The sequence below is a fragment of the Mesoplodon mirus genome (assembly GCF_964341445.2).
Source record: "Mesoplodon mirus genome assembly, chromosome: 8".
NCBI lineage: Eukaryota > Metazoa > Chordata > Mammalia > Artiodactyla > Ziphiidae > Mesoplodon > Mesoplodon mirus.
In genome coordinates this window covers 77,254,662-77,267,659 of record NC_138984.1, presented here as the reverse complement: position 1 = coordinate 77,267,659, position 12,998 = coordinate 77,254,662, and the positions used below count along the sequence as shown (strand labels likewise).

The 12,998-nt window shown below is 37.5% G+C and overlaps 1 protein-coding gene across 2 annotated transcripts in view; it reads left to right on the top strand.

Moving 5' to 3' along the window:
- The window catches only part of DPP4 (dipeptidyl peptidase 4), a 78,678-nt gene extending 72,498 nt beyond the window's left edge, over positions 1-6,180 (top strand). For both annotated transcript variants that reach the window (XM_082631548.1, XM_082631547.1), the window contains exons 24-26: positions 3,055-3,127; positions 3,392-3,465; positions 5,067-6,180. In XM_082631548.1, coding sequence (XP_082487674.1) covers positions 3,055-3,127; positions 3,392-3,465; positions 5,067-5,168 — 249 coding nt within the window. In that variant the 3' untranslated portion in view covers positions 5,169-6,180. The remainder of the gene's footprint in view (positions 1-3,054; positions 3,128-3,391; positions 3,466-5,066) is intronic.
- Positions 6,181-12,998: the final 6,818 nt, after the last annotated feature.

The following is a 12,998-nucleotide window of genomic DNA, read 5'->3' as shown; positions in this document are numbered from 1 at the left end:
ATTTCTCACCATGTCTAGTTCATCACAGCTACAGTGTGTACATCACAACATTTATCTTAGGCTCAGGGTTTTACTTGTTTATAAAAATTGTCTTCTTTCAGCCTGTATTCACTCCATTTAAGAAAAAAAAGGCAGCCAGAAACTGTTTTGGTCCAAACTCCAGTAGTTATCACATTCCTTGCTAACTGTCCTGCGTATTTATATGTCTCCTAACTATTACTCTATGTTTCAGTGACATTTCTCAGTCTCATGGCTCAGGGAGGTCGTGGAGCAGCTTTTGCTGTGCACTCTGCCACGCAAGGAAGGCCCGAGAGGCTTTTGGAGGGGAGGGGAGGTGACACAGCTGGATATTTGGGCCACGTCTAGGTGCTAAAGTTGACTATCTTAGGCACGCGTAGGGCTGGTTTTCTTGTGGGGAGAAACAAGGTGGAGGAGACAGCCGTGTAGCCGTAGAAAGGTTGGTGCAGGAGGACCCGGATGAGGGCGCCGGGTCTGGGGCTCAGACTGGCAGTGTTCACTGTTGGTGGCTCAGCCCCAGCCTCTGCTGTTGCCAGCTTTGAATCCTACACTGGCCTTTTGGGAGATTGATTTTGACCCTTTCCTCTCTCCAGGGCAGCTCATCACTCAGGGTTCTGTTGCTTCATTAGGTTCTGCATCAACCACGCAGTCCAAAACGCCTCACAAGTCTCGAAGGTCTGTGCGAGCCAGCTCTCTTCCAATGAATTCACTCTAAGAAGGCATGAGAACGCAGGGGCAAAGAACACCCAGTGTGTTTGTGTACTGCAAATCCCAGAACAGTTCAGTAACAATTTCTTTCTCCCTGTATCTTTGCTGGAAGACCACATCATGAGCAGCTTGGAATTTTAGTGGAGACTCAGTGCAGCATAGGAGGTAAAAGAGGTCCTGCCATCAGACATTGTGTCCAGGTCCGACTTCTTCCTGATGTAACCTGGTGTACTTTATTGTCTCTGTGTAGAAGTGGGATTGCTATAGACCTATGTTGCAGGAATGTCATGAGGATTAAATAGAACAGTGCTTTTATAAATCCTTTAAGATGCTTAGCAGAGTGACTGTCACAGAGTACACAATAAGTATCAGCTCTTACTACTAATGGCATGGTGTATGGATTGAAAGTGGGCAAAACATATCTTGGTAAATTTCAGAATGAGAATATTTTATTCCACCTCCCTTAGCTGTTCCCACTTGCCTCTGCAAAACTAGGACCGAATATAGAGAAGAGTACAATATAAGTGCCTACATTTCTTTGGTTTATTCCTTTAATTGATATTTAGCTCTCTATTAAATGCTCAGGATAGAGTAATGAACAATATAAATTCCTCTTCTCATGGATCTTATTGTTTAGTTGGGTATATGACAAATAAATATTGATCGACTTGAAAAAATGAATGGATGGAAGAATGAATGGAGTATAATGTTGGGATGGATGGATGGATGGATGGATGGATGGATGGGTGGATTCATCTGGGACATCTCACCAGATAACACGTTTCTTAAAGTAAAATAGAAGTGTGACTTTTAATGAGTCCTAGGTGTTTATTCTGAAAGTTCGTGGGTAAATTCTCAATTTGGGTCAGAAATGCTATATGGTCAGGACAACTGGGACCCAGCCTGCACAGGAGTAGGAGGGCCTTTGCTCTAAGCTTTCCAAGAGAAGATCACCTTGATAGCCTCAGTCAACACAAATATGTTGGGTGACTTTGTCCTGAAAGTTGTAGACAGAATGTCTTTTTTCCAGAAACACTGTGTCACACCATCCTCACATCACTGTAATTTAACCTTAAAAAAAGCCATGTCTCTTGATTTCTATTTCAGTGAGAGCAAGAGGAGTTAATCTTCCTCCCATTTCAAAGAAAACAACACTCAGCAGCATGTCTCTAGGTGCGCAGCTCTCTGATATTGAAGCTGGGGCTAGAATACAAACGTTAGGACCTTAGCCCCATCCCCTTCCAGCCAGACCTTCAGGGTTCCCATCAAAATATTAAGCTGATGTTAGCTACAAAGATATCTGTAAAACACAAACCTTGCCTCTCATAAAGTTGACTTTGATTCACCAAGATGCTGCAGGATAAGCTGGCTGATTTTAAACCCATAGGGAGGCTACTGGCCCTTCCTCTGCCCAACAATAGAAGCAGAGTCCTGCTCACCCCTTCCCAAAGTTGCTACAATGTCTACGACATTCTTACCTTCATCCCAACTCTGCAAACATCTCCAAATTAAGATCAGATGACTAGTTCTATACTTTCAAAGCTTTTCCACCAAAGACTGCTTCCACCCTCATTCTAGAAGTCCTACCTGTCCAAGGTCATTAAACAGCCTTCAAAAACCTGACCTCCCATTTTTTTCTCCTAATGCCCTGGCTTGATCCAAAAGCAGCACTTCCCTCAATGCAGAATGAGGCAGACAACAACCACCCACTGATTTTCTAAGGCCATACTTGATCTTTTTCACCCCTTTCCCCTCCCATATGTTACATTTGCCTAGGTTTTAAACATCTGTTCCAAAAAAGGTAATACTTGCTTCTCATTCAGAGCCTAGCAATGTGGACCAAAGTTCATATGACATATTGCAGAGTATGTTTAGTTGCAAATGCTATGTACAGGCTCTTTGAAATGTAGCATGTATGGCACCATGTGACACATGGTTGCCATGGCAATACACTTTTTGGCTGAACTACAGCATAAGCCCATGGAACATACATTGCTAATATGAGACTCTGCCCTGTGCTAATGCATAGGACACAGCCAATCTGGGATCTGGAACTCAAGGGGTTTCGCATGCAGCCTGGGGGCAGATGCCCTCTTCTGCATGTGCAGGGAAGATGTGGCATCCTCCCTTTCCTGTCCTGTCTCACAGAGACAGGGCATGCTGTACATTCTGCCATGCATGGAGACAGCATTTGCTTGAATATCGGTTTGCTATATTTTGTATCAAAGGGGGCCCCAGCTGAAAACATTTTATTTTGTAAACTGAAGTGAAAAATCAGTTTATGGCAGATCTTTTTTTGAATAATGACATTCTTTTTCCCAATTCCAGAATTCAACAGTCATGAGCAGAGCTGAAAATTTTAAACAAGTTGAGTACCTCCTTATTCATGGAACAGCAGATGGTGAGTTTCAGTTAATTAGACTTTTTAGTATCACAGACAGGTTTGCAATTTCACTACTGACAAAACAAAAGCATGAGGGGCAAGACTGTTACATTTACTTCAATAAAACAGTGTTGCTTTCCACAACTCACTTGTCTTGGCCTAAATGGGATGCTGAATCCTAGAACTTCAAACAGTCCCTTTCTTCTTGTGCCTTTCCCACCCTTCCTACCAGAAAAGTGGAGCGGCTTTTAGTTACTTTATGTTTCCTTTCTCTCCCTGCAGATAACGTTCACTTTCAACAGTCAGCTCAGATCTCCAAAGCCCTGGTGGATGCTGGAGTGGATTTCCAGTCAATGGTATAGCAAAGCTTCCTGCAAGGGGAGGGAACTTCCTGGTGGGGTCTGGTTCCCCTCTTGGAACTACTTCTCCTCACAGAGGTTCCAGGAGACAGGGACGGAAGCAAAAGGAGTCATTTTTCCAATGAGAAGTTGAAGAAGTGATATCCTTGAGTCATAAAGAGTCACGTTCAATATCATACAATTGGGGGTTGAGAAGCACAATACTGCCTATCCTGAGAGGGTCAAAACCCTAGTCCTGTGATTGTCCTGTCTCTCCCTATTTTGATTAAAAATTAATCACTTACCCAGTGAACCTGTGGCAGAGTAATTCTAAAGTGAAACCAGCATGATAATAGCTCAGGTCAAATATGCAAATCCATCTCTAGGATGTGTTACTAGCTCTTCTAACAACAGTGGGGTATCAGTAATCAGTGCGCTTCAGTTTTTGCAACTTCCATGTTATCTTTTGTTGAACACCACAGGTTATAAACAATTAGGCTGGTTTTATAAAGTCAGAAATGGCTAGAGCTGTTGTTGCCTGTTCAGAGGATGTTTCTAGGTATTAAGTCAAATTCATTTTACGCACTAGACCTTTTCAGATTAAGAAGAAAAAAGATTATATATATGTGTGTGTTGCACTAAATATTTTTGTGTTGAGTCCTTTCTTGTCTGATTTAGCTTAAAAAGCCTGCTTTCCCTCACTCTCTTTTAACGTACACACTTTGCTCCGTGCTCAGTTCAAACAGCGCCTACTGTGTAAAAGTGGGACAGTCATTTGATACCACAAAACCTGGCATATATTTGGGGGGTTAGATTCTTATGAGGTTGAGGTGTATCCTTCCACTGTTCAAAGAAAAGACGTGATACTTTAAGCCATTTTTGAAAGGTAATTTATGTCTCCATAATATATGTTTGCCTGGCAGTGACTTCCTACTTGTTTCACGTGGTGGGATGAGTTGATAAATTTTTGCCTCAGGTCATCAACTCATTCTACATAAATGTCAGACATGCAGATAAGAGATTCCAGTGAAATTCCAGTGAAAAAGTGTTTGCAAATAATACATTTGACTTTTGACTTCATATGTTATGCTAAACATGTATATGGAATATTGAAATACATTTTTTCTAGTGCCTTAGTGATATATATTAGGAAAAATGGCTTTCTAAAAACTCATTTATTTTAATAGTTTACCTTACTGCAGTGTAGGAGAAATTTAACAGCTGAAAACACTTAATTAAAGTGGGCTTTACAGGATAAACATTCCCTGCTATGCATGATGTGTTTCTAAGTGTCCTTTGAGTCAAATTTGAAAATGGACTTGGATATTTTAATTATACATATCCTTAAAGCACTATGCAGTGAAGCCAAATTCACAGTGAGTTGTCTCAGCACCTGCAAAGGACGATCAGAGACTCCTGCAGGACAGAACTACATGCCCTGGAAAAGCTCTGGGAGGAAATGAGAAACCCTCTTTGATCACATTTCAGTTTATAAACTGATTGAAGAATTAAAACATCCTGTGTTATTCCATGTATGCTCATGAGAACTCACCTGGGTTAAAAAAAAAAAAAAAAGACAACTGACTACCTAATTCTGATCTTTCTTTTTCTCTCTCCAGTGGTATACAGATGAAGACCATGCGATCGCCAGTAGCACAGCACACCAACACATATACACCCACATGAGCCACTTCCTAAAGCAATGCTTCTCTCTACCTTAGCACCTTGGAACAGAATGCCATTTAAAGTTTCTGAAAAGCCACTTTCGCTCTCATTATCTCAAAACTGCACCATCAAGATGATGATGTTAAAAAATACACTCAAATCAAGAAATGTAAGGTTACCTTTGTTCCCAATTTCTTATCTATAACCCGAAGTAGGGACTTCTGTCTTCGCAACAGATTATTACCTTACAGAAGTTTGAATTATTCAGTCTGGTTTTGTTTATTATTTAAAATCACTTCCATATCAGTTAGTGAAACAACAAATAAGAATGGTTTTTATGGGAGCTTTGCAGAGGTTCCCTGGGCAGCATTTTTTTCTAACTGGACTAGACTTGTTCTCTTCTTGGAAGGAATGGCAGGATGTGGGCCATGTCACTGAGGCAGGGGTAAGAAAAGGGGGGGTAGGGAGAGAAGCTGGCAGGGCGAGGCTGTGAACCCCAGTCCAAGCCTGCTGACCCGACCAGGCTGCTGTCAGCTCCTCGAAGAGCTGTTCACAGCCAGACTGGCACAGTTTTCTGAGAAAGACTATTCAAACAGTCTCAGGAAATCATATATGCAAAAGCACTGACTTCTGAATAAAACCACAGCAGTTGAATAGACTCCAAAGAAATGAGAGAGAAACTGCCAACAATGCAGGGCCCCCAGGTGCCAGTTATGGCTATAGGTGCTACAAAAACACAGCAAGGGTGATGGGAAAGCATTGTAAATGTGCTTTAAAAATACTGATGTTTCCTAGTGAGAGAGGCAGCTTGGAACGGAGATGTGAACACATCAGCTTGCCCTGTTAAGAGATGAAAATATTTGTATTGCAAATCCTAACTTGAAGGAGTCTTTGCATCAGTTTTTCTTATTTCATTTCTTTGAGCATCTAATTAAAAGAATATTTTAACTTCCTTGGACTTGTTTTTAAAAACTGAAAATTAGCTACAAATGTGTGTAATATGATTCCCATTCTACATACGGTGGAATTTCTCCTGGTCAGTAATAAATGTGCCTTCATTTTTTCAGAGGTAATGAGTTCTGTGTCTTGAATCAGACCTAAACTGCATTGGCATATGGACACGCTTACTCAGAAAGGCTCTTGTTTATTTTGCTTGTTATCCCAAACTGCCTCGTAAACATGGAGAGGGTTCAGTTTTTGTAAGAAATAGATACATAGAAATGTGTTAAATTAAGCAATTCATAGCGATTTTATCTAATACATATACAATTACTGTTATCATACATATATATAAGCTTTTGAAAAATCAACTCAAAATAGTTTGGGTTATTTATATAATACATACTATATCATTTTATTCCGGGGAACTACGATGAGGCTCATAATATCAGATAATCTCGACAGTATCATCTTGGTAGCCCAGATGGCTCAGTAGAAGTTAGAAAAAAAAAGTCAACAACTTAAGTGTTTAATTATTTTTGGTTGATATAACTATATTAATGAAACCATGCATTTAAGATGCTGAGATAACTGAGGACACATAATATTTTTGTTCAATTATTTGCAAAATGGCCTTATTTTTAAAAATTGATTTTATGAACTCAAACATAGTTTCAAACATAGCTGGAAAAAGTTGTCCCAGACACAATGAGTTACAGCATAAAAATCTAAAAATGGAAGAATTGGAAAAAATCTATCAATTCAACATGAGACTGGTGAGTCATGCATAGGAATGAACAGAACATTGTGAAATTGTTTCAACTGTATTTTCAGCGCATGGCGTCGAGTAATTAAGTCTCAAAATATCATTCATTCATTGGAACCATAAGCCTTAATTAAGTCTCAAATATCATTCATTCATTGGAACCATAAGCCAACCTTCAAACCCTATAGGGCTCTTGTCATAATTCTAAAAATAGAGTGCAGTCACTGTGAGTAGCTGGACCAATCTTTACGGAGTTCTATATCCAGAAACAGTAATCATAGGTCATATGTTCACATTCTGGATTGAATTAGTAATCATAAAGCAAATTAAGTAAAATTAAGTAAAAATTCTCCTTTTGTCTTAATTGAAAATTGTCTTAATTGCAATATCAGGTATTGTTCAGATATTAATAAGGCAATTTTACAACAGTAGATGTTGTACAATATCAGATACTATACAGATATTAAGAGGATTATATAATATCTGATATTGTACAACTATTGTACAATGTCAAAACTGTATGAATTTATTGTTTCTTTAGTTTCAAAACGTGCCCAATGTTTTCTCTGGAGCCCAGAGGTAATAAAAAAAATCCCAGCACGTATTTTTCACATAATGAGGGTTGCAAATGGTGAGAATGTGACTGAAGTTAAAGTAAATTTCATCTGACCCTCATAGGACAAGTTTTACTCTCCAGTAAGAGTTTTAAATTAGTTTATTGAGGAAGGAAGTTAAATTGACAAATTCGAGATAGACTTAGTCTGAGGGTAGGTTTGAAACACACAGGAACTAGTAATACCAGTAGGATGTGCAGACTTGCCTGCCTTTGACTGTCGCAGCCTCACCGGGCACCTGGATGCTAAGATCCTTTCGTAAACAACCTGTTAGAGTGCACCGGTGCCCGGGAACACATGCGCCAAAGGAAAGGAGAAATTGTCACATCTCTTCTATGGATACAGTGTTTCTTTTTAAAGTTTTGATCAAGATTTTTAGAAAATCACTTTATAAATTATTTTTGAACTTTTTAAAATTGGAAATCTTGCCAGAAATGATTACATATCTCCATGCTTTCTTAAATAACCGGCATAGACCGTAATTCAATGCATTTTGATGACTCAAGGCCACCACCATGAAGATCAATGATCACATCAGGCTGTATGTCATTCTGAGTGTTTTATATTCACAGGTGGTCACTGAGGCTAGTAGTTTCACCACTTGGCATTTGTTGCTTTTGCTCTAAGTTGATGTGAGAATTCCAATTTATAAAACTATTAGATTTGTACAATATTTAAGATTCAATAAGCTCTAAATGAAAAACAACACCAAAACAGAAGAATGGGTCTTTTTCAGAGTAAAGTAAGAGAATTTTGTTCTTCCAACTTTGTGACAGCAGTGTCCGAGAACGGTATTACATACTTCCTGAAAGATCTGGAGTGTGTATTCAGGATGTCTGAGGGACACGGATGGTTCAGAATGAGAGATGAATGTGGGTAATAAAGCATAACGTCACTACCCTTAAGAGAAGCTCAGAGCATGGGATTAATAAGACCAATGTCATGCTCAGTAGAAATGTATCATCTCTCTGAATGTCACCTTTCTCTGACACTATTAACATTTAAACTCAAGGCTTTGAATTAATAAAAAGAAAGATAATTTTCTTACTGCCAAATTGAGAAGGGTGTATTTTCTGGAATTGAACTCCAGCAAACTCAGTCAAAATTCTTATTCTAAATAATCTTTCATCTGAACAGTCACCCCCAAGTTTGTCAGATTATTTAAAATGCATGTATGGTGAAAAGTGTGACCCATCAAACAACGAAAACTCTAATTGTTCCAATTAGTTTTTCCTATCCAAAGTCATGGTATTTGTGACTTGTGAGCAAAAATAGTATTTCATTGAGTAGGTTTGGTTTCTAGTGTTAATCACAGAAGGATGAGTGACAAAGAAAATGTAACATGCTGAGAAGAAATATTACTCAACCCAATTCTGGTTGCATGAGCCAGAATGACTGCCTGTTTAAGGAGGAAGGCGGCCACATCTTGCCTCCTGCTGGACAGTCAGTGCACTGCAGCCGAGGCTAGGAGGATGTGGGTTAGAATCTCAGCATTGACACTCACAGTGAGGAACATTTTAAATAACATTGTTTAGCCTCTTTGAACTCCAGTTACTTCATTTGAAAGAGATACCAAAATACCTACCTCCCATACCTGTTGCATTGCTGTGGAGGTTTATACACCATGCCTGGTTTGATTCCATGGGTTACACCAGTTCTCCCCTTAGGCGTCTTGTGTCTGCACGTTTTGGGCATACGAAGGTGCTCAGTAAGCTTTTGCTTTTGTTCCAATGCTGCCATGTCAGTGAGAATCCTTTCTGGATCCTTAATGATTCTTAATAAACTGAGAGGCCACATCTTCAATATATTTTACTTACGATTCTGTCTACAGCCTTTGCTGGCTGAATAAACAGCAAAGCACAGAAAGAACTAGGCTCCGGAGAGTTACAAAGAAGGGATAAAACACTATCCTTACCTTTAAGGAGCTTATAAACAAATGGAAGAAATCTATGACTCTACACACACTTGAAGGTAAAAGTTCCTAGATCTAAAGCTAAGTCTATGGATGGATGAGATAAGTGAGATGAAAAGGTGAGCAGGGGGAGGGTGGTTTCTGGACTCATATGAGCCAGCCATTGGCTGAATTTTGTACTACACTTAGATTTCTTTAATCATCTCAGGATTACTGCTGATACCATGTTTTTCTGAACATTTTTGAAAAATACAACCCAAAACATTATATAAAGGAATGCTCTATGTGAAAGGATTTATCATAAAGTTCTTGTGCCTGTAGTTACTTATTAAGTACATACAGAATATGCTTGAGCCTGTTTTGTTTCAATCATAATAAAAGTTTATAGACCACCCAATGAGAGTTTGGTTTGAGTCTCTGAGAGTCATCCTGAGTACAGGATCCCTAAGGAAATAATTTCACTTTTCCCGCACTATGTCTTCTACCGTGCTGCCAGACTAATCTTTCCCAAAATGCATGCCTCTCCATTACTCAAAACTCTTAATGGATAAAGTTGAAATATACTAACATAAAATTTAACATCATTTATAATGTCTCCAACTTGTATTCTTACCTTTTCATACAGGTCCCAACCACACTCCTAACACTCTACCATATTGGGCTGTCTGCTGGATTTCAAATATGTCATACATCACATATGTCAGGCTCCTGTTATACCATATATATTTACTTTCTATTTTATTTTTTCAATACTGACATGTTTGAGATCTTTGCAGTTCTTGGAGTAGGTTTCCTTCCCCATATCCATCCTAATTCATACGCTACCTCTTATATAACATTTTCTTCAAACTTAGCCCTACTCAAAATTCCATCCTTGAGTTACTCAGTTTCATTATACAACCAACTCAGTACACATCACATTATGTTACAGGTATGTGTCTACCCTGCCCTAAGAAGCGAGGCTCACAGTCCTATTTTCAAAGCTCCAGCACAAAAAGTAGTGGCCATTACACCAATAAAAACTGTAATGAAGTGACAGCTGTGTCCATGAGCTACAGTTTTCTAAGGAAAACACCGAAAGAGCTCTCTACAATTATTACGAGTAATCCTTGAATATTGGGCTTTTCCAAGGGGACTGATTACAAGCAGACTTTCAAAGTAGATAGTTAGAGAATCATCATATTACCCAAATTACTCTCATAAAATTTTCAAACGGTTTTAATCTCATTTCACTGTATGAATATACAAGAGAGATCTATTGGAAAATGTGGAGAGCAATATTGCAATGATAGTAAAATAGTCCCACACCTAGAAGCAAAGAGGCTAAAGTTCAATAGAAACAGAGGTAGATCAGTGTAGGTTAAAAAAATAATGAGCCACACTTTTAAAAGCCAAGAAAAATCCTAAAAGATTTAGGGATTGTATTAAAATACAAGTTGCTAGTGAATCATCAGTGGAGAGTTTCTATAAGGCTAAACTACACCAAGGAGATACTCAAATTATATTTAGGAGAAACTTCCCAATATTGAAGGCTGTTAAGTGATAGCAATTACAAAGTAAACTCATGAGTCAAGAGGAAAATACTAACCAGTACATTACAGTTCTGGATGCAGTTACCTCCATAACATATTGCTAGATAGCTACAAAAGAATACTGTTCCCATCTGATCTACTGTAACAAAGAGGGAGGAGACAAATTTTAGAAAATGCTTTTCCCAAGGGGTAAAAACCGAAGCCTAAGGAGTTCTAATAATGGGAAATCCTACTAAGGATCTTAGAAGCTTTTACTAGTCATGGGTACAATGTCATCTGTATCTAACTCACTGCTCTCCGGGAAAATGAAGAGGTACATCCTAATATAGCTCTCATCATAGTTTGTTCATAAAGTTCAAATTGTTTGAATACTCTTGAAACGTGTACATCACCAAGTTTGCTTAACATCAGGGGTGTGTCTAAATTTAAATATTATGTTCAATCAAAATGTTCTACATTGATAAGGAAAAAAAGACAAAACACTTTGCATCACAATTTAAAATTTGCAAGGAAATTAGTTAGGATAAATATTTATTTCCACATAACATTTCTTAGTTGTGAAAAACACAATATCCTAGTCACATTTACACATTACTTAAACTTTGCAATAAATTACATTCAAGATATTCAGTAATTTTGACCAGGAATCTGAAATTAGGAGGAAATATATAACACTACATTTTTCTTATATTTTATATGATTTCAAAATATTAAGATTAACATACGGATAGCATTAAAATTCACACAAGAACAAAATGACTATAAAAATACTCAGAAATACAGAATTTCATTGGATATGAGTGCTTATTCAAATAGGTGATCATGTGAAGGTTTTAATTCACTATGATCATTTTAAACAGAACAATTATTAATATATTAAAACACTAGGAGGCTGCTTTGGGGACTGACTGGCATGTATAGCTAGTCTAAATCATAAAACAATGGGAATGGTTACATGTAGTATCTGTATTATAAAATACACAAAGGCAATGCATTTGGAATGTAAAGTTTCTGTATTTTTCCTTGGCATTTATAAACACAGACTTTATTAACTACCAACTCTTCTTATATTTTTTAGGCTTATGTTCCATAAATGAAATGGCTCCTTGAAAGATTGTGAGGGGAATTTTACAGAAGTCATCAAAATGTTGAACCCAGTGGAGGCTTTGTTGTTTATTTCCTTCATAAGCTTAATCACAAGAGGATTTGTTTTGGGTTTTTTTTTCACTTTTCATGTACACTTATACTCAGAATATTAATTCATAGTTTGGAAAAGCCACAGGGCTCTGAATTATTGTAAAACTGGACACTGAAGATTATAAGGTTGATGATCATTGGTAATTCTTAGGAAACAAGAGCACTATGAGATTTCATCTTTATTAATTCACATTCATTTGAAGTGAAATAAAATACTGTATTTTTAGTAATGCTCAAAAATTCTTAATTTTCCTTCCTCTTGTATAAACTTAGTAAAGATGGATTATTTCATATAGACTGAAATATCTACAGAAGCTTCTCAAATAGAATCTGAAATTTTCATTTAAAAGATTATTTTTCTACAGCATGCATTTAATTAAAACGTGGAGAAGAGCTCTGCAGAAGAAAAAATGACAATTGGAGACCTATCAGTCTAACATTAGAACATGATTCAGAAGCAGCATTAAGCAGTCCATGACCTTTAGCAGTGGAATAACTGTACAGGAGTGGAACTTCATGTACAATAACTCACCATGTGGCATTCCACAAGTATGTATATAATAGGTTTATTTGGAAAACACTTGTTGTCAATGGGAGGTAAATTTAACAGCATATTTCTGATAAAGGTTTATATTGAAAATCTCACAAACCCTACAAAGTTTTCCTAAAGCATTTCATACAAGCCTAGTATTTGATCATGTAATCACAACCTGAATATTAAGCAAATACTACTTGACTCTTTGCATTAGTATCTGATTCGTTTAAACAAGTTGTGAATAGGTTTCCATATATATTTTTCAAAATGACTTTAAGTTTTAGTTACATATAAATTCTTAAGTATTAAATGTATCATATTAAATCAAGGAAATGCATAAATACAATTATTAAAAAATGCTTTCAAACTAACTTTTCGATTTGGGTCTTTT